The sequence below is a fragment of the Nannobrachium achirus genome (assembly GCF_963921795.1).
Source record: "Nannobrachium achirus genome assembly, chromosome: 10".
NCBI classification, from domain to species: Eukaryota; Metazoa; Chordata; class Actinopteri; order Myctophiformes; family Myctophidae; genus Nannobrachium; species Nannobrachium achirus.
In genome coordinates this window covers 36,044,826-36,064,739 of record NC_137819.1, presented here as the reverse complement: position 1 = coordinate 36,064,739, position 19,914 = coordinate 36,044,826, and the positions used below count along the sequence as shown (strand labels likewise).

At 42.0% G+C, this 19,914-nt stretch overlaps 2 protein-coding genes across 3 annotated transcripts in view; one reads left to right on the top strand and one right to left on the bottom strand.

The window, feature by feature from the left end:
• The window catches only part of klhl43 (kelch-like family member 43), a 28,303-nt gene extending 18,422 nt beyond the window's left edge, over positions 1-9,881 (top strand). For both annotated transcript variants that reach the window (XM_080735719.1, XM_080735720.1), the window contains exons 2-7: positions 113-794; positions 1,419-1,567; positions 2,660-3,006; positions 6,397-6,696; positions 7,283-7,458; positions 8,139-9,881. In XM_080735719.1, coding sequence (XP_080591845.1) covers positions 475-794; positions 1,419-1,567; positions 2,660-3,006; positions 6,397-6,696; positions 7,283-7,458; positions 8,139-8,931 — 2,085 coding nt within the window. In that variant the 5' untranslated portion in view covers positions 113-474 and the 3' untranslated portion in view covers positions 8,932-9,881. The remainder of the gene's footprint in view (positions 1-112; positions 795-1,418; positions 1,568-2,659; positions 3,007-6,396; positions 6,697-7,282; positions 7,459-8,138) is intronic.
• Positions 9,882-13,692: 3,811 nt separating this feature from the next.
• Positions 13,693-17,307, bottom strand: rpl11 (ribosomal protein L11). The gene is made up of 5 exons (XM_080735156.1): positions 17,151-17,307; positions 16,610-16,716; positions 14,642-14,773; positions 14,300-14,410; positions 13,693-13,786 (listed from the first exon to the last, which is right to left on the bottom strand). The coding sequence occupies exons 1-5, from the start codon at positions 17,272-17,274 to the stop codon at positions 13,757-13,759; spliced, it is 504 nt and encodes a 167-aa protein (XP_080591282.1). The 5' UTR covers positions 17,275-17,307; the 3' UTR covers positions 13,693-13,756.
• Positions 17,308-19,914: the final 2,607 nt, after the last annotated feature.

Genomic DNA, 19,914 nt, shown 5'->3' with positions numbered 1-19,914 from the left:
ACAATCAGTGGTGTTAATTCAACCCCACTTTGTATAATGACTCCTTTTAACTGTACTTTGCACTCAAACCCTCAAACACTCAAAACCTTTCTCCGCTCTGAACTCTTTCCAGGTGCTGTGTGCTGCGCTGCACTGGAACAGAACCAACCAACCAAGATTCCCACCATCTTCAAACACCTGAGTGAATGTGAATACTTCTCTGTCTGTCTGTCTGTCTGTCTGTCTGTCTGTCTGTCTGTCTGTCTGTCTGTCTGTCCGTCTGTTCTTACCTTGTGAAGTGAAGGTGAGTAGCTGAGTGCTTCCAGTGAAAGGAAGTCAGTACTTCAGTATCGCAGTATCAGGAAACAGTCAACGTGACACTTTGTTGATCAGTTGGACAACCTGCAAGTAACCTAAGGAAAATACCCATTGTGTCTAAGAAAGCCGTTACCTCATCTAAGTTAGCCAAAGCTTATACGACAACAACCAAACACCATGGCCCCTAAGAAGAAGGCCTCACGTCCCAATAAGAAGGTCGCCGCAGACACCATCGCTCAGGTGGCCGTGGAAACCAGCAACCTGCCCCCCATGAAGGTAGAGAGCCGTGGTGATGGTGTGGTGGTGGTGGAGTCTGCGGCGAAGAAGATCGAGCAGATGGCAGCGCTGGACATCGTCCAGCTCAACAGCCTGAACCTGCCCCTGCCCCCGCCCGTCATCAAGCCTGGCGAGAGAGGCCTGGGCCTGGGCAGCGAGTTGACCCGTCCCCTGCATGGCAACGCCCTCCTGGAGGAGCTGAGCAAGATGCGTCAGGAGAGGTAGGGGTTGTTACCTGCTGTATAGTGTATTGTAGCCGTTATCCCTCTTGTGAGGTTTATTCCCTTCTTTTCCCATAAACCTTTCGTAACACTTTACTTAAAGTTCACCTCTATAATGCATTTATAATCGCATTTGTAATGCATTATAATGTGCTTATAGGGCATTATAACACTCTATATAAATGTTCAATCATGTACTGTATGACAACTTATAAAAACGTTTATAACCTGTCATAAGTGTTGGTCATAATGCATTATAAACTCAGTGGAACAGCACATTGTAGCTTATATATCTATAATGCATTATCATCATATTTATAATGCATTAGAACACATCATAATGTATTATATTGCACTTATGTTTCATAACACATAATAACACTTGATAAATGTTCATAATTATTCATAATTATGCACAACAACTTATAACTATATAAGTTACGGTAGTTATAATGTGCTGTTGCATTATGACCAGCACATTATAAAGGTTGTTATAGAGGCGACCTTCAAGTAAAGTGTTTTTATTTTATTTTTTTCTTTGGAAGTTTTTCCTTGCCCAGTTCATCTGCCTTTGTATGCATTTCATGGTCTCTCTTTTTTTCTCCTGTCCTCTCCTCTCTCTAGATTCCTCACTGACTTGGAGCTGGCCTGTAAGACCAAAGCCTTTGACGTCCATAAGCTGGTCATTTCATCAATCAGCCAGTACTTCAGGGAGATCCTGGCCAAGGATCCAGGAATGAAGCGCCTGGAGCTGCCCTCCCTCTCCCCCCTCGGTAGGCCTGGTCAAAAACATTTAAAGTCAACTATGCAAGAAGAATACAACTACGACATACACACATTTTATATTTACAATATCCCAAAGTGTGTCTGTCATTGACATCATTTGTTCAATTGATCACTTGAGCCGTCACACTAACATAATCCCTTTTATGCCCATATATGGAGTTCCCTGATGTCATCAAAAAAACATCAGCCCATATGATATATCTAACAGGACTTCATATGGGAATGCCCATATATGGAGGCCACATCGGCCACATGCCAAGACAGCCCATATCTGTGTGGCTGGTTCTACAGACATGGATCTCCATGTATGGGCATAAAAGCCTATGATGTCAGACGTCATACGACTTTCACATTACGAATAACATGGCATGTTTTGGCTCTCACAGCATATCTCCATATACAGAATCTCCATATATGGGTAACAGGTGTCTCCATATATGGGTAACTGGTCCGATATACATCACTGGCCAGATGACCGAGATTGCATGCATTCCAAGATATGGGCTTAATATTGATCATGGATCTCCACATATGGGCATAAAAGGGACAAGGACAGAATGGTTAGCACTGCTCGAATAGGGACATGGACTGACAGATACAGAGATATTTGCAAGTGTGACTCGCCTCAAGGCAACCACAACTTGCACATTTCAATCGCAGCTTTCTAGTTGATGCGTGATCCAGACAGTGACTCCTCCCTCTTATATCTCTTGACTCCCCTGAATCCCTCCGTGCCTCTATAGGCCATAAAAAACTGCCCTCTCCAGACCATGAATGCAGTTTTTACTATGGTGAAAGAAATGTAAATGCCCTCTTTCCATGCCATACCTGAAGGCAGCATTCAAGAGAATTGCCTTGTCCAAACTCTCCTGAACTTGAATGCAGCATCTTATGTTGAAAGAATTGCCCTCTCTGTGTAGAAATCAAGCATCGAAAATAGCCAACGTCCAAGCTCACAATGTGTCGCGCTGCGACGCGTTGTGAGCTTGGAGGTCTGCTATTTTCGATATTTACACCAAAAGGCCCTTTTAGAAACTTCAGCAGCTGCCTCTCTAACATTCTATGCACGTCCCTGATAGGCCTGGCCAACGTGATCACGTTCGCCTACCTGGGACGAGTCCACATGTCCTTGTACACCATCGGCTGCACCGTGTCGGCGGCGGCCACGCTGCAGATCCCGCAGCTCCTGAAGATGTGCATGGACTTCCTCCTGGCCGAGCTCAACGTGCAGACCTGCGTGTACGTCTGGAACATCGCGGCGGCCTACGGCCTGCTGCCCGTGCGCGACGCCGCCCGCCGCTTCGTCCTGGAGAACTTCATGGCGTTCAGCGAGACGCCGCTGTTCACCCAGCTCACCCTGGAGCAGATCAGCGCCTTCCTGCAGGACGACACCCTGGTCCTGCCCTCCGAGGTCACCGCCTTCCAGGTGGGTGTCAATTAGGGCATTCACGAATAGTGATTTTTAGCATTCGAATTATTCGACCTCAAAGTATTCAAATAGTCGAATATTCGACAGGACTGGCCAAACTGTCAAATATTAAGTAAGCAAGAGGCGAACATTGTGAAAATAGCCGATCTACATGCTCACAACGCCTCGCGTTGCGAGGCGTTGTGAGCATGTAGATCTGCTATTTGCACAATATTTATCTGTGGAACAGAGTCCCTTTAAATGTAATGCCTACAATTCCAAGTCCTTGTCAGGGTGGGGGTCCCCAGTTCAAATATGTTTATTTTGGGGGTCACGGCCTAAAAAGGTTTGAGAACCCCTGGTATAGATAGAGCATAGACAAATTCATCCACCAGGGGCATTGACAACTCATTCTTATGACTTCCTATCTAGCCAAGCTTTATAAACTATATATTTTTTAAAGAGAAAACAATAAAAAATAAAATAAGCGAATATTCGACTTCGGTGAACAAAGTCGAATATTTGGTGAATGCCCTAGTGTCAACGTCAAGTCAGTGGTTTTTTGTACATTCTTAGTTACAACCACATAAGGGTCCATTTGGTTCCTAACTATCATCAATTATCTGGGGACCCCCTGGAACCCCTCAAGAACCCCTGGGGGTCCCCGGACCCCACTTTGAGAAGCAATGATCTAAGTCAAAGGTCATAGAATTGTGGTTTTCAACCAGTGGTCCGGAGACCACCAGTGGTCCTTGAGGGGGTTCCAGGTGGTCCCCAGCTAAATGATGGAGAGTTGGTAACCAAATGGACCCTTATAGATCTTTAACTCTTTTGAGAGTGTAAAATGAAAGCAAATGGACCAATATTATTGTTAAACATCTACTTAATTTACTCAAATGTACTACATTACTTAAAGAAGTCTACACAATTAGAGAATGTAGAATTTATTTTATTTTGGTCAACGTTTGCCTGTTCTCTCCTAATAGTACCACATCAATACAGCATGGAATTGTGGACAAAATCTTATCCAACGATAACAAATGATGGTCCATAGTTCAAATGCTGAATAAATAATGGACCTTGGTATGAAAAAGGTTGAAAACCACTGGGTTAGATTTGAGTATTATTTACATTCATTACAGCAGTTCTAGGGGCCGTTAGGTCAAGGCAAGATGTAGATTCCCTTCAAGAGAAAGTCTTGTACCATGAAATGTCATATACATTATAATTCCAAGTAAAAATAACGCTGAGAGCACAGCTCACTCAGCTATTTATATTTAACTACATTTGGCCGTAAAAATAAACTCCTAGCTTTCTTATCCATTGCTAGAATTAGAACATTCTCAGAGTAGATCAGTAGAAACAGCTGCCAGGGATTCCCTTTACTCTACAGCCTACCACCACTTTAACATATTCAAAGACCAGTCTGACCTCTCTGCAACCAAAGCCAAGGCTATTTCCAGCCGGACCTAAAAACAGACTTTGTGTCAGCTCTTGGGAGCAAAGCACAGATGCATGCATGAACTCAAGCCAGTCACCTGCAGTGTAAATGTGAACAGCAGTCCCGCCAATATTAACTCACTGTACTGTATGAAGATTACTTGTTTATAAATGACACCGTCACAGACTCAAAAATAGCCAAGAAGAGGCTAAGGAAACAGGGAAGTGGCGATAGCTGTATCTAAATGTGAGTCTGTCATTGCAGCACTAACATACTGTAATTCATATATTTGAGTCAACCCACACTTTTTTATTATTAGATTTTAACCAGACAAGCAAGGCACTTATTAAGAGAGGTTCGATTGACATTAACTGCCTCGTGTTTGTACCAAGATATCCAATTGAGATCTTAATAGGTGAATCTATTAGCCCCTGGACCTACAAATTAATTTCAGGAAGTGTTAATACATTTTAAACACTTTCAATTCAGTCAATTCAATCCAACCCCGTTGTGTGTTTGTATTGTCAATTCCAGTGGTTCCCAAACCTTTCAGGTCGAGTCGTCAAAACCAAAAAGAGAGATTAGATGTTTGCCTGGGACCCAAACGAGTGAAAACACCAGATCTACAAGCGCACTAGCCTGATTTCAGACTCAGTCCACTCTGAGAGTGGGCGGGGTCTATGGTCTGGAACCAGGCAACAAGCGCACGGCACAACGCGTTGCTTCACACCGCGCTGTGAGCTTGTAGATCGACTATTTTCACTACTTCTTAAACATGTTTTCTAATTCTAAAAGTTCTTAGATTTTAATTTTCTTTATGAATTAAATTACTTAGAAAAATCATTATATATTTTTTTTATTCATGAAAATCTTAGCTTTTGGGGGAATATTTTTTGAAAATGTTTTGACAAAATATAAGAAACCAAAAATTAAGGGACCCACAACATTTTTTATTTGATATTTGGAATTTATTGTGACATTTTAATGGTAAGAATGCCCTTATGTTTCTCCTTATATGGAGGTGGATTAATTTGAATGTAAGCTACAACGCAATTCTGATTAACTCAATTAAACACAAATTAATTCTGTCATTATCTTATAATAACAACAAAAAATGTAACAACTTTGATTTAAAAAATAGTTATATCATACTGGTATGCTAAGGGTAATATTACAATATGGCATAAATATAATGTGCCAGGAGTGAAAATTATGAATACTAGCCCTTACCCGTTCAAAGATATGAGCTCCAAAATGATGTGCAGTGTGTGGGTTATGGGATGTGCACTGTGCATACAGTATATGAGGGATGGAAAGTAACTTTAACTGGTGCTTGCATGATAATATGTAGGAGCATCAATGTAAGAAATACCCGTTTCGTTTAATGGCTACAGAGATAATGTGTCCCCCCCCCCCCCAGCCCGCCCGCCCACCCGCCCACCCGCCTGCGCACACACCCGCCTGCCTGCCTGCAAACACACACACACACACACACACACACACACACACACACACACACACACACACACACACACACACACACACACACACACACACACACACAGAGAGAGAGAGCTGGTTAAACATGTTGCCTCATGCTAGATGCAGAATAGATATGCCTCATGCTAGATGCAGAATAGATATAGATACACCATAAAAATGCTAATATACAGCATACGATTTGTGAAAGTGACAAACGGCCTTCACAGTTATGTCAGGTGTGTTCATATGCTGATGGTGATGCGATTTCAGATCAATTGCTCCAGCCACCGAGGAGAAACGCTGTTACAGACAGACACTCACTCACTCACTCACTCACTCACTCAGACATTTGGAAAATTATATGTTAGATAATGTACGGGTGCCTCGGAGGAAAAGAATATTTATAGTTCCCTGAGCCAAAAAGGTTTGGGAACCCCTGGTCTATACAACCTTCATATATATAAAACATTCCTCTCCATCTGCAGCTGGCCATGAAGTGGCTCGACTTTGAACCGGAGCGACAGCCTCACGCCGCGGAGCTCCTGTCCCACGTGCGGTTCGAGACCATCCCGGCCAGCGAGCTGGTGAGCCAGATCCAGCCGGTGGCCCGCATGATGCTGGACCCCCAGTGCCACCGCCTGATGGTGGACGCCATGAACTACCACCTGCTGCCCTACCAGCAGAACACCCTGCAGTCTCGACGCACGCAGGTCCGCGGCGGGCAGCAGACCCTGCTCACCATCGGTGGTCGCCCCGCCATCACCGAGCGCGCCCTCAGCCGTGAGGTGAGTGTTTTACGAGCCACAGAGGGAAGGGATGGAGTTTAACCCATTGAGGACTGAGGCTGATTCTAAAAATGCCCTCTAAATCCTGACCAAAGGTTTCTGAAAAACGTCAAATATTTATTCAAAAATTACAAAAATAAAATGTTGTTGTTGTCGGGTGGAAACCTTGTATGTCCAAAACCGTTTCTTTTGTATTTATCATTTAAAAAATTATTTAAACTAGTGAAAATAGCAGTTCTACAAGCACAAAACGCTTCGCGGCGGCAAGGCGTATTTTCACTAGTTTTGCGCGACAGTCGTGTACTGTATGATGAAGCAGGGCCTGATGAAGCAGGGCCTTACTTTATGAAAAAATGTACAAATTTGAAACTTGGAGATACGAGATTTCTGCCCGACAGTGACGATATGTTGCTATATATATACTGTACATTTCAACAAGAGCCCCATAAGAGGTTCCCGTCTTGAAAGGTATAGGTTCCTGTCCCTAAATGGTGAATTCATCTTAATTAAACACTGGGTCACCATTACGAACACTCTTCGTTGTGACCGGCTCTCACAAAAACTAACCATTGACACCCGTGTCCAGGTGCTGTGGAGGGACCCTCGCGAGGGCGGCGCTACCTGGCGCCACCTGTCCCAGCTTCCTGCCAAGAGCTTCAACCAGTGTGTGGCTGTGATGGACGGCTTCCTTTACGTGGCTGGAGGAGAGGACCAGAACGATGCGCGTAACCAGGCCAAGCACGCCGTCAGCACCCTCTGCAGGTACCGGAACACAGCCTCTAAAGGGGACAGTTCATGCCAAACATGCTTTTCTTATGCGAATGTAATGAAATCAAAGGCTTAACCACATGAACCCCAGCATCTCTATAGAGGGCATGCGCATGACATCATCATCATCATACCCAGGAAGTTATGCGGGAACGCCTACTGAGTGGCAAAAAAATACTTTCTGGCCTTGACGGCCCATAGATCCAAACAGAAAATCTGTTTGCATTAAACGACCTTAAACTCACTTCACCACTCACTTTGCCACTGGATTTGCCACTCGATATGCCATTTGCTTTATGCATGCGCATACCCTCTATTCTGGGCAGGTCATGATAGGCGAACAAAAAGCAGATCTATGAAGAAATAGGCTATTTCCGAGAGATTCAGTGTAGAGGGGGAAAGGAAGTGGACCCCTGGGGGACCCTGTCAACTGTATATAGGGTTTAAGTGGTTAATAGATGTATAACAGCCTTTTTGTGCATATACACATACAATTTAGGGCATTTAGCAGACGCTCTTTCCCAGAGCAACTGTTCCAACAAGGCATCCCATTGAAGCCGTGGAAAATCAACAGCTAACCTTTACCATTGCCAGGGTGTGACCTTTATGACCTGGCACATAAAACCCCACATAATAACAATTCTGTTCTCTCTGTGTTTTTCAACCTCCACCAGGTATGATCCTCGCTTCAACACCTGGCTCCACCTGGCCAGCATGCGCCAACGCCGCACCCACTTCTCACTGGCCGCCACCGGCGGACGCCTGTTCGCCATCGGCGGTCGTAACGTGGAGGGCCTGCTGGCCACCACTGAGAGCTACCTGCCCTCATCCAACACCTGGCAGATCCGCGCGCCCATGGATGTGCCACGCTGCTGCCACTCCAGTGCCACCCTCCCCTCCGGAGACATCCTGGTGACAGGCGGCTACATCAACTGCGCCTATTCGCGCTCCGTGGCGCACTACAACATCGAGACCGACTCCTGGAGTGAGAAGGCTCCCCTGGAGACGCCCCGTGGCTGGCACTGCTCGGCCACACTGGCGGGGAAGGTGTACGTGGTGGGAGGGAGCCAGCTGGGGCCCGGCGGCGAGCGCGTCGACGTCCTCTCCGTGGAGGTGTACTCGCCTGAGAGCGGCACATGGAGCCGCGCCGCCCCCCTGCCCCTGGGCGTGAGCACGGCCGGGCTGTCGCCGTTTGCCGAGAAGCTGTACCTGCTCGGAGGCTGGAACGAGGCGGAGAAGCGCTACAAGGCGGCCGTCCAGAAGTACGACCCCGACACGGACAGCTGGTCCGCGGCCGAGGACCTGCCAGAGCCCACGGTTGGAGTGTCCTGCTGCACCCTGACCCTCCCGCCTCGCCCCACGCCACGCAGGCAACAGCACCGCAACACCCCGGCCAACGACGAGCAGACTGCCAAGAACAGGAGCCGAGAAAACAGCACGGCCCCAGCGCAGCTCATCACTGCCTAGACAGAGAGAGGTGGAGAGAGAGAGATGAATGGAGATGTGGAGAGTTAGAGAGAGTGCAGAAATGAGATACAGAAAGAGATGGAAGAGCGATGGAAGATATGCAGGGGCATCTGGATAATGCCAGTTCTTTTTTAATTATTTATTTTGCAGCATGAGGCTATATGGCCAATAGAAAGGGAGTTTTCAGGATCCAAATGTTCCCTGGGGTTTGGAGAGAGGGGGGTGTGGTTAGATGTATAGGTAGTAGAGCAGGTGGAGGCATAGAGGGGGGAAGATGGAGAGGGGTGGTGAAAGCTGCAGCTGTATACTAGCTTGTTTACTGCAATGTAGATCGAGGTACTGCACATTAGTGAGCTGGATGAACGGGCCTGTGTGGTTGGCAAAATGTGAATTCTTTAGTCGTATGCATATGAAGATGTCCTTCCATAACCAGGATGGGGTATATACAGAGCCTTCTAAAAAAAAGTTGAATATTTTGTAAAAAAAAAAAGAAAGAAAAAGAAAAAAAAAGCTTGCAGATGCTATAGCACCCCAAATCATCACTGACTACGCAAACTTCAAACTGGACTTCAAGGCAAGCTACTCTGACTTGAGAAGGGTTGACATTTATGTATTTTATAAATCCTTGTTTTGAGTGGTCTTGTGTAATATTGTAATATTTTGAGATATGAATTTTGATTGATTAATGAGCTGTATGCCATAAAAACTCAAACAAAAAAGGGGTTGAATATTTCACTGCATTCACATGGTACCTAGAATATATTAAAGTTTCAATTTTTGAATTATATTACAGAAGAAAACAAACTTTTACACAATATTCTATTTTCTTTAGATGGCTCTGTATATACACAGTCAAATCCTGGTAGTTAATTCAACACAGGATTTTGCTGTGTAATTCATACAACTCTGAAAATGAATGTGTATGTGTGTGTCTGAAAGTGAGTGTCCTGCATTTCAGGGTGAATGATGTATGAAGATTAGAAATTGAGCCATTCAGTCTTTTTTAGAAACACTGCAATTGTAATAATTCTCCATTGACTAACTTGAAACACAAAATGTACAACAATTCAACAATGAACATGCAGTTTTTCTTGTATTACGTATGTACTGTAATATAAATTATTTGTCAGAGGTAGTCTATAGGTCAATAGACAAAGGTAACGTATTGACGCAACATTTAAATGTTTTATAAGTGCAATTAAGAAAAAAGACATACATTAGAGACAGGAGAGAGGATGGTAATGTGTAATCGGTAACACAGCTGGGCTTTATAATCAAAAAGAACATAATGTATTTTAATTTAATTGACACTAATGGTAACCACCAAAAAGTGCAAAAAAAGACGAAAAAAGAAAGGAAAAGAAATGTGGAGCAAGAAAATGGAACAAGCAGACACGTTTTACTACCCATCTGTGTTTGTGTTTCAATACATGCCATCCTCAAATATGACATTTTCAATTAAAGTGATGACTAACTCCACCGGCTGAGGAACTGGTCTCTATAAGGCAGACCATGGGGTTGGGTTTTTAGATGGAAGCTCAGTGATGGTTAATGTAAGAATCATTCAATCGTGTGATGAAAAAAATAATAATTAGGCTAATCTGGATTATTTGATTCGATAAATCCCTCTGTATATAGAAGGGGTCTTCAACAGGGGGACCAGGACCCCTAGGGGGTCCTCAGAGTTACTACAGGGGGGCCTCCAAATCTTTGTGATAGGATCATTCAAATAGGTTTGGTGTAGAAGTAAAAAAAGAGAAGACCAAGTACAATTCCAACATAGACCTGATGACATTGCTGTCAAAAAGTCTATGAATCTATCTATAAAATGTATGAAAATCTGCATCACACATTTATACAATATGTAGAGGGGGCCCCTGCTTCATCTCTCTCAGCTAAGGGGTCCTTGGCCTGAAAATGTTGAAGACCCCTGGTATATAGTGTATTTCTCCTTCTTGGTACATGATGATGGGAGCTGCAGGCGGTGTACAATAAAGTTTTGGTGTTTGTGAGTCTGACACTAAAGCACTGGAGCCTGAGGGTTTCACTGAATAAAGCCAACCTGATCAAACCAATTTGGGTTGTTTGCTTATTTTTTTGTATTGAACAGACACTGTCTGCTTGGACGGTAGACCACCTGAACAGAAGGGTACTTGACAGGGCGTCACTCACGTATCTGACACCTTGGGGGTGAGAATGTGTTGCAATCATCAGTCACAGGCTACTGACCTAGTCTGAGTCTATATTGTTTGGCACCCTCTATTCCAGGGTTTCTCAAAGTGGGTGCTGTGACACAAGTCCAGGTTTGCCGCAGAGATAATATTTGGAATTTATTAATATCACTTCAGTTTAACCACTTGAAGGTAGAGTAAGTGATATTCTTTGGGTTAAAACATGCTTTTTGTTAAAGGCTAAAGCACTATATTCGAATCATTTGCTATAGATGCTATATAGTGTTTCTCTCTCCATCTCTTTAATGCACCGTTTCCCAAACACTGGGTCGGGACCCATTTGTGGGTCGCAGACACATTTTTATGGGTCCCTTAGTTTTTTTTGTTTCCTACATTTTGTTTTTAAATTATTATTTCCCGAAAACATTTATTCATGAATTAAAAATAAAAGTTTTGGGGGGTAATTTCATGAAGAAATCAAAGAAAAAAGAAATTCCATAAATTAGAACACAAATGTTAAAGAAGTAGGCCTAGTGAAAATAGCCGATCTACAAGGTCACAACATGGTGCGATCTTGTAGATCTGTTTTCAGAGTGTTCTAGTTCCAATTTTGTCTGCTCATTTCTTTTGCCACCACTTCTGATTTCACTTGTTTAATCTGTAAGCCTGACTAAGTTCTCCATCCTGATTGTAAAAGACTAGTATCCTGACCTGAAAATGAATTTTCTGTTTAATAAAGAGCTGGAGAGACATGGAGACTCCTGTTACTATACACTCTAGTCTATTTGATTACTATTATAATAAAACTAATTGGGGTCGGCATAGTTAATGGGTCCCCAGTTGTCCAAGGTACGATTCCAGGCCTGGCCAGCAATGTGTCGAATGACCTGAAACCATATGTTATACCCTAGCAAGTAGATGATGAATATATATACTGTATATACATTATCTCATCGCCAGAAATAGGAGATCGGCTATTTTGGTGAATGTTGCCTCCAGAATGAGGATGCTGGAGTTCAAGTGGTTAACATTAAGTATAAAGTTGTTCTTTTCAATCCTATTACTCAGGCAGCTATTGTAAGAAATCACATTAGCTCGTGGAGAGGAGTGCACTTGCCTTGGCGGTGGGGTGATTGACAAAAGCATGACAAACGCATGTCAAATGAAGACAAAAGACCAGACCATTCTCACTTAGTGTTCACCTTGAAAATATCAATACCCCAATAACCCTAACCAATGCACTTGGTGAGAGACCGGCTGATGAAAGTTGTGAAATATTGATATTAAAATATAAAACATATGTTCAACTAGTTTCTGCTCATGTATTACACAATTACCTATATTTCATCCACAAGCTGCTATTTTCACCATACTATAATAGTCTACAATGAAGGGTATCATTTGCTACTGCAAATTTGGTATAGATTTTGTCTGCTGCATATTGATCACATCAGTGGTTTGGATGTTTAATAGTCCATGAGTTGCCAAGTCATCAAAATTTTCTGGTCTTTCAAATCAGCTTAAAACACCTGCATCTCAATTTCTCTTTTTTCAAAGTCTTAATTTATTTACAAGGATCCTTAAAGAGCAAGGTATGACTTAGTCAGATTGGGTATGACTTTACTATTTTCTTAATACTGGGTGGTTTAAAGATTTTAGATCAGGGGTCTTCAACGTTTTCAGGCCAACGTTTTGAGTCGACGTGACAGAATTTTAACAAAAACAGCCATACTTGTATACAATGGTCCCATGGTATTAAAGGAGTAGTTCACCCACAAAATGACTTTCTCTAGATTACTCACACCATGGAGACTTGATTTCAATCATATATCTTTTTGTATTCGTCAAATTCCTAAGACAATAATGTTATGACAATAAATGTACCCTCATTGATTCCGGATAGGAGACCCAAATGCATCAATGGTAGTAGATTTACCATACAAGTAGTCTCTCAATTACAGACTTCTGCATTGCAAGTGAGAAGAGCGACCAAACTTTTCCTTGACGATGGCTAGCCAGATTGCCATAAAAGTGACAAATACAAAGAAATATTGAATTCAAGTCTCCATGGCTTGAGTAATCGATAGAAAGTCATTTTGGGGTGAACTACTCCTAAGTACTCCTGCTTCATGGTAATTCATTTTTAAAGTGAGATAATGCACTTGAAACGGTGCCTGCTACAGGGTCCCACGCTGACTTCATCTTGTGAAAGACCCAACTGGCTCCACTCAAAATAACTTTTAAAAACTTCACTGGCTACTACTGCCCCCATGAGGTAAAATATTAAACTCAGAGGTAGACATTCACCTTATGGTCATTTGTTTAGCACATTTCAACAATTCAATTCAGGGCTTAGTGTCAACTTATTTGCGGACATTTTACTTCATGATGCAATATTCTCTAATAAGAGTATAACTGCAATTTGCAAAAAAAAATCTGAAATTACAGTACTTTGTATAAACAATAAATTCCAAACACTGCACCACAATTTGACTGCACATTCAGTTGTTCACTTACAACCTCATAACTAGAGCTACGTCTACCACTAATACAAAATCCCAATGTCATCAAAGACAACAGCACAAACATGGGCATTTTTTTACTCCTTTTATTAGTTTGTTACAAACAAAAGTCAAAAAGGTGGCGGTGGTCCTTTACTTTCCGGGGAGGATGATGCCATCATACTAAAAAAAGAAAAAGACAAAAACAAAATAATCAAAAGGTATTCCTAGGACATCTGGGAGAGTTAGGGTTGTACAAGATTACAAGAATACATTGTTCCCCCAAAAATACAGGTGAAACAATATATTTATATTAATTATAACTACAGTCACGTTTGGTGCATATAAAATAAAATATATTTATTTTTGCATTTTTATATTTTGTGACAAGCACTTTAGATGTTTTACCATGTAATGTTATCGTCTAAATCTGAGCAAGACAATTGTTTTTTGTGACATTGAAAAGGCACTGAATATTGACCATCTCTTAACCACATAAACCCTAATGTCCCTATTCTGAAGATTTGACAAATTTAGTCCATCTAAAAATTCAGAGCTTGCAGATCAGCTTTTTATTTGGTGCAGAGGGAAAAAGGAGAGGGACTCTAATAGACCCCATGGGACTACGGTTCATCAAGTATATAGGGTATATGTGGTCAAATCATTTACAGATTGATATTGCAAGAACAGACTCACTTTCTGCTGGAACCAGCGCATAGACTCCTCCTTGCGGATGCGGTGCTTGTAACCGATGCGGCCTCTTTTCCTTTTCTTGTCAGCAATGCTGAAACCAGGCCTGCCTAGGACCTAAAACAAAAATGAGCGGAGCCATTTAGTGAAATCATGAACTTCAACAAAAACTTCAAAAAAAAAAAGGGCTAATTTATAATGATTCCATCAATCCATCTCAAAGTAAAACAGGTTGGATACATCCACATAACTATTTGCATTTTACAAATTTAATAAAAAAAGGTTCATTAGTAAGCCCTCGCACATCTGAATTTTCTATTATCACCAAACATAGGTCCAGATACTCACCACGTAGAAGTCCAGTCCGTAGATACCAATGCTGGGGTCGTACTTGATACCCAGATCAATGTGCTCCTGGATGCCAAACCCGAAATTCCCGGTATCAGAGAAGTTGTTCTTCCTCAACTCGTACTCACGCACCTAGAGGAAGAGGCGGAAGAGCAATGCGACTTTATGACTCCAATCCATGAAATGTCAAGTGCTTGCAACGTTGACACAGCATCTAGCAGAATTATACCCATCAGCATACAAGCATGGCTGGCAAGACAATATGTAATACCTACCCATCTTCCATGGGCTCCATTCATCGCTCAACACTAAATATCTTTGCCGCCAAATAGATCCATCTACCAACTCAAAGTATTGTGTGTGAGCATGTAGATCTGCTATTTTCCCTAAATGTTCACCCCTCAGGTTCAAGTGGCTAGTTTACCTTGTGTCAAGCAACTGTCAAGACTGGTTGCAAGTTTGGGTACAGTTTAGCCAGTCAACAGTTGGGCATTCCTCAATTTAGATGCCACCTTGGCCACTGTCCAATAAACACTAAGGCCATATAAACAGCCTACTGTGGATTTTGCTAAACCACAGTAGGCTGTAGGCTTGGCACACATGGCATTGAATTATGCCATGTGTGCCAAGGTGTCAGAGAGGTCTACTCTGTAGCTCATGTACACCTCTTCAAAAGAGGAAAGGGCTGTTAAACAAGCGACAAATTTACTCGCAATTGTCAAATAAACAGCAAATTCCACCTCTTTTAGCCATGTTCTGTGATCTCCATTGTCTCTGCCTCTTCAGCCATAATATGTTCCTTCTCATTAATTCAAGACAAATTCCAGCCATTTGCAGTGTAAACCTTTTCACCAATATACCGTTTTGTACCATAGAGTGAATCTGAGAAGTTAACACAATTACTAAAGTTATTTCAAGAATGAATGCATGATGACAATTAGCCGCAAATTGCAACACTAGATTTTTTTATACTCGGATGAATCTAGGGTTGCAATACCTCCCATAGGGATCCAATGCATGAAAACAGTTTTTTGCTATCTGATTGTATTAAACGACTTCAAACTCACCAATATTGTGGCTCTATGGAAAGCTTGGAATTTACTCTTGCTATCTGCAAAGTGTTTGTTTCTGAAAAATCCACCGTAGAATTGTTATGATTTTATTTTCTGTCAAGAAATCCGAGAAGACATGTTTTTTTTCTAAGTCTTGAACTTCGGAAGCGCTCGTCTATAACGCCATGTCCCGCTGCCTCCTGCATTAGGCTATGTGACATTTAGAACCAGCTGGTACAAAGGACTGCTGAGTGACTTCCCACAAGCGCTTCCAAACTCCAGCACTTAGAAAAAATAATCACCCGAACTGAATTTCTTGACAGAAAATAAAATGATAACAATTCTACGGTGGATTTTTCAGAAACAAACACTTTGCAGATAGCAAGAGTAAATTCCAAGCTTTCTATAGAGCCACAATATTGGTGAGTTTGAAGTTGTTTAATACAATCAGATAGCAAAAAACTGTTTTCATGCATTGGATCTCTATGGGAGGTATTGCAACCCTAGATTCATCCGAGTATAAAAAAAATCTAGTGTTGCAATTTGCGGCTAGATGACAATGCCATCTAGTTTTTCAGATGGGTAAAGCCTACGCACAACTATAAATCACTCACTAATCTGTAGGCAACTCATATTACAGACCTGAAGGTAGCATGTAGTTATGTCCAAGGATAATTCAGCCTCTTAGTTTCTTTGATTTCTTCATGAAATTAATGGAAAAAAAGTCTTTGACTTTGTCGTTCATGAAGACCATGCTTTTTTGGGAATGTTTTTTGAAAATGTTTTGAAATGATAATTAAAAACAAAATGTAAGAAACCAAGAAACCAAAAATTAAGGGACGCAAAAAGATTGTCCGCGACCCCTCCTGACCCACTGTTTGGGAACCACTGATTTAGAGAGCATCAATCGTCTCACCTTGAGTCCTTTCTCCAGGATTTCTTCAGCCTTGGCGCCACGGACGGTACAGTGGACAGCAATCTTTTCATTCCTACGGATACCGAAGGATCGCACAGTGTAGCGGGCTGCAGAGGGAGGAAAATAAAAATAATCAAATTGATGACATCCACTTTGAGAATGACGTCTGTGCAGGCCTATACACCCGTCATTTTGTGTTGACAGCTGTCAAAAGGATCTGATATGCCAAACATATCTGATTCTCGACCTTCAATTTCAAGGACCGCAGTTTGAAATGCAGTAGGTAGGACCTCTGGGACCGCAATCTACACTAAAATAAGTATTTGTTTTACTCATACAAATGGTACCAAATGGACCCATAAGGGTCCTTCCGGTCCCATTTGTACACAGAGATACAGACAACATAAGTGTCCATTTGGTTCCACAACTATAATTCCTTCAGCCGGTCACCCCCTCCAACCCCTGGGTTCCTGCATTCAGAACCAGTGTTCTGGGGCAGTGGTTCCATAACACTGAAAATCTCAAATAGACAAATACCTACCCTTTGAGAAGACAGGTGTCTGTCCTGTGAGCTGCTCCAGCACCTTAGCAGCACGGGTCAGTCTGTCTCCACTCTCCCCAACACAGATATTGAGGCAGAGCTTGCGAATGCGAAGCTCCTTCATGGGGTTCTCCTTCTTCTCACCCTGGTCCTGGGGTACAAAAACATGTTTTATAGTCACAAACCGAACAATCACTAACAACTTTAAATAACATCATTATAAAGCCAATATCATACACAAATACATGCCCTAACCCCGTTTAGCTGACTCTCACCTTGTCAATTGACACTGACATGTTTAGTTTGTTGAGGGGACATACGATATTATGCTAATCAGCTAACGTTAGTAATCCAGACAGTCTACTGCTAGCATATAAACCAGCAAATGGTAAAAGCAAAACTCTTAACAATGGCAATCAGAGTTATCAGACTTCATGGATGGAAAGCTCTCCTTCAACTCAACGTTTTATGCTGGGGCTCGGATCAGTGCATGCTACTGCCTGACATGCCCGTACATATCACCACTGCTGCTGCTAGTCGCTATAGCTAGCTGCTAGATCGGACATCGTATTTACAAAACAACACGCAAGGCAGAACAATTTAACGAGCATGTTGGCAGTTTAACCAAGTTGTAGCCATGTCAATGTGATAATAATGTCCTTCCCGGCAGAACGTACATACGACATGAGAGAACGTTTAAACCAGAAACGTCTATGCGGCTGTTAGCCCCTGCTAATGTTGATTTCACCAAATATACTATGATGTTGTGGCCAAAATACGACATTGGGTCAATCGTGAGTGTCAACATGCACACGATGGCACATTCGTTATAAGCGAGTGTGATTTTATAACGCCGATGATTGTAGATTTCAATGGCAAATTCACGTAGCTCGCCTTCATATGATTGTACATATTACTCACCGCCATGTTTGATCACTAGAAGAGGACGTTACATTTCCGGCGCAGGGTATTTATAATGGAGTGTTCGCTACAAATATGCCCTAGGAAACTTCGAACTGTGTGCCACAGGTTCCACTTTACGCACAAGCATTGATAAACATTCCCAATAAATGTTGATTGATTGAAGACTTTATTAGAAGTTTGCATAGGAAAGGGTACAGTTTCATGACAGTACAGTTCACTGGTACAAGGTCTACTAAAAGGAGATCCTAGAAAAGACTAAGCTTATTTCCACAGGAAACCATTTAAGTATCTCATGACATATAACATTGAATGACGAATAAATAAAATAAAATGAAAGAACAAAAAAAAAAGAAAACAGTAAGTCTAAACAAACAGTAAGTATATACAAAGAAGGGTTCGAGTCTTTTTTTTTAGCAAGAGCTAACTCAAGTAAAATACACAGCAGTGGGCACTGGGCAGAAAGGAGACTGTCAGTTGAATAAAAGGTTGAGTGGGGCAGGGCACCTACAATTAAATTGGCTATTTTAGTTACATTTGCAATTGTTTCCAAAATGTAAAAATAATTTAAGAATAAATATATGCACATATTTGTGTGTGTATATATATATATATATAAATATAAATATAGACATATATATATATATATATATATATATATATATATAATATATATATGTGTGTGTGTGTGTGTGTGTGTGTGTGTGTGTGTGTGTGTGTGTGTGTGTGTGTGTGTGTGTGTGTGTACTGTGTATATTATAAACTAATGAGCAATATTGTCAAGATTAATATCTAGTCATATCTATATATTATCTAGGACAGACTAGGAGACCTAGAGTAGACATGACAAACCATTTACTTCAACCTCCAAATAATTATGACTGCTAGCTAATTCAAAAACCAAATTCATAAAATGTAAAAGCTTTGGAGCTTATGCCAAAGGCTACTGGGATAGGTCACAGGCACACCAACCAAAAGTGATTAAAGACAATGGCGTCATCACGCCAGTCTTGCCCAAATATTGAGTTGGGCACATACATACAGACAGTACCTATACATACAATACATGCAATACACACAATAATATACAATACATATTTGGGTAAATATTTGGGGACATAGAGACTGAGGCTGACCCCAAAAAATGCACAACAGACATAAATTGACCAACCACACAGATCTCCTTAGAGACTGTCCATGGTTATTCAAATGCAGTGTTTCTCAACCACTGTGCCTGGGGACCTTTGGTGTGCCCCTGAGAAGGGTCAAGTGTGCCCCTTGAAACTGCTTGAAAGCCAGTATTGTATTTATCATTTTAAAAATGATTTAAACTAGCCGATCTACAAGCACACAATGCCTCGCGGTACGAGGCGTTGTGTGCTTGTAGATCTGCTGTTTTCACTACTGTTGTGCGACGGCCTTGGATGATGAAGCAGGTCTTTACTTTGCGAAGAAACGTACACATTTGAAACTTGGAGATACAAGGTTTCTTCCCGACAGTGACGATATTTACACCCCCGTATTATGTTGGTGTGCCCATGGATTCTTGGGACATGAAAAGTGTGCCCATGCAGAAAAAAGGTTGAGAAACACTATGGTCTAATGTGTAAGGGTTAGGGTTAGAGTCAGACCATTCTCTCGAGACAGAGTCATGATAGCTTACGCATCAAAGGAAGAGGGACAACCCGAGTGGGCGTTCCCTTTTCTTTGACGATGGCTAGCCAGATTGGGATTAGACTAACCAATGGGCCAACCACAAACTTCAGCCCAGCCAATCAGATTTTCTCATACAAAACATGATAAATTGTGATGTTGTCAACTCTGGCTGACAACAGCCAATCAC

Coding starts and splice junctions, on each gene's coding strand:
- rpl11 (XM_080735156.1), bottom strand. CDS start 17,274: ATGAAGGAGCTTCGCATTCGCAAGCTCTGCCTCAATATCTGTGTTGGG. Junction 16,717..17,150: donor GACACCTGTCTTCTCAAAGG/GTAGGTATTTGT, acceptor CTCCCTCTGCAG/CCCGCTACACTGTGCGATCC. Junction 14,411..14,641: donor ACGGACTGGACTTCTACGTG/GTGAGTATCTGG, acceptor TTTTTGTTTTAG/GTCCTAGGCAGGCCTGGTTT.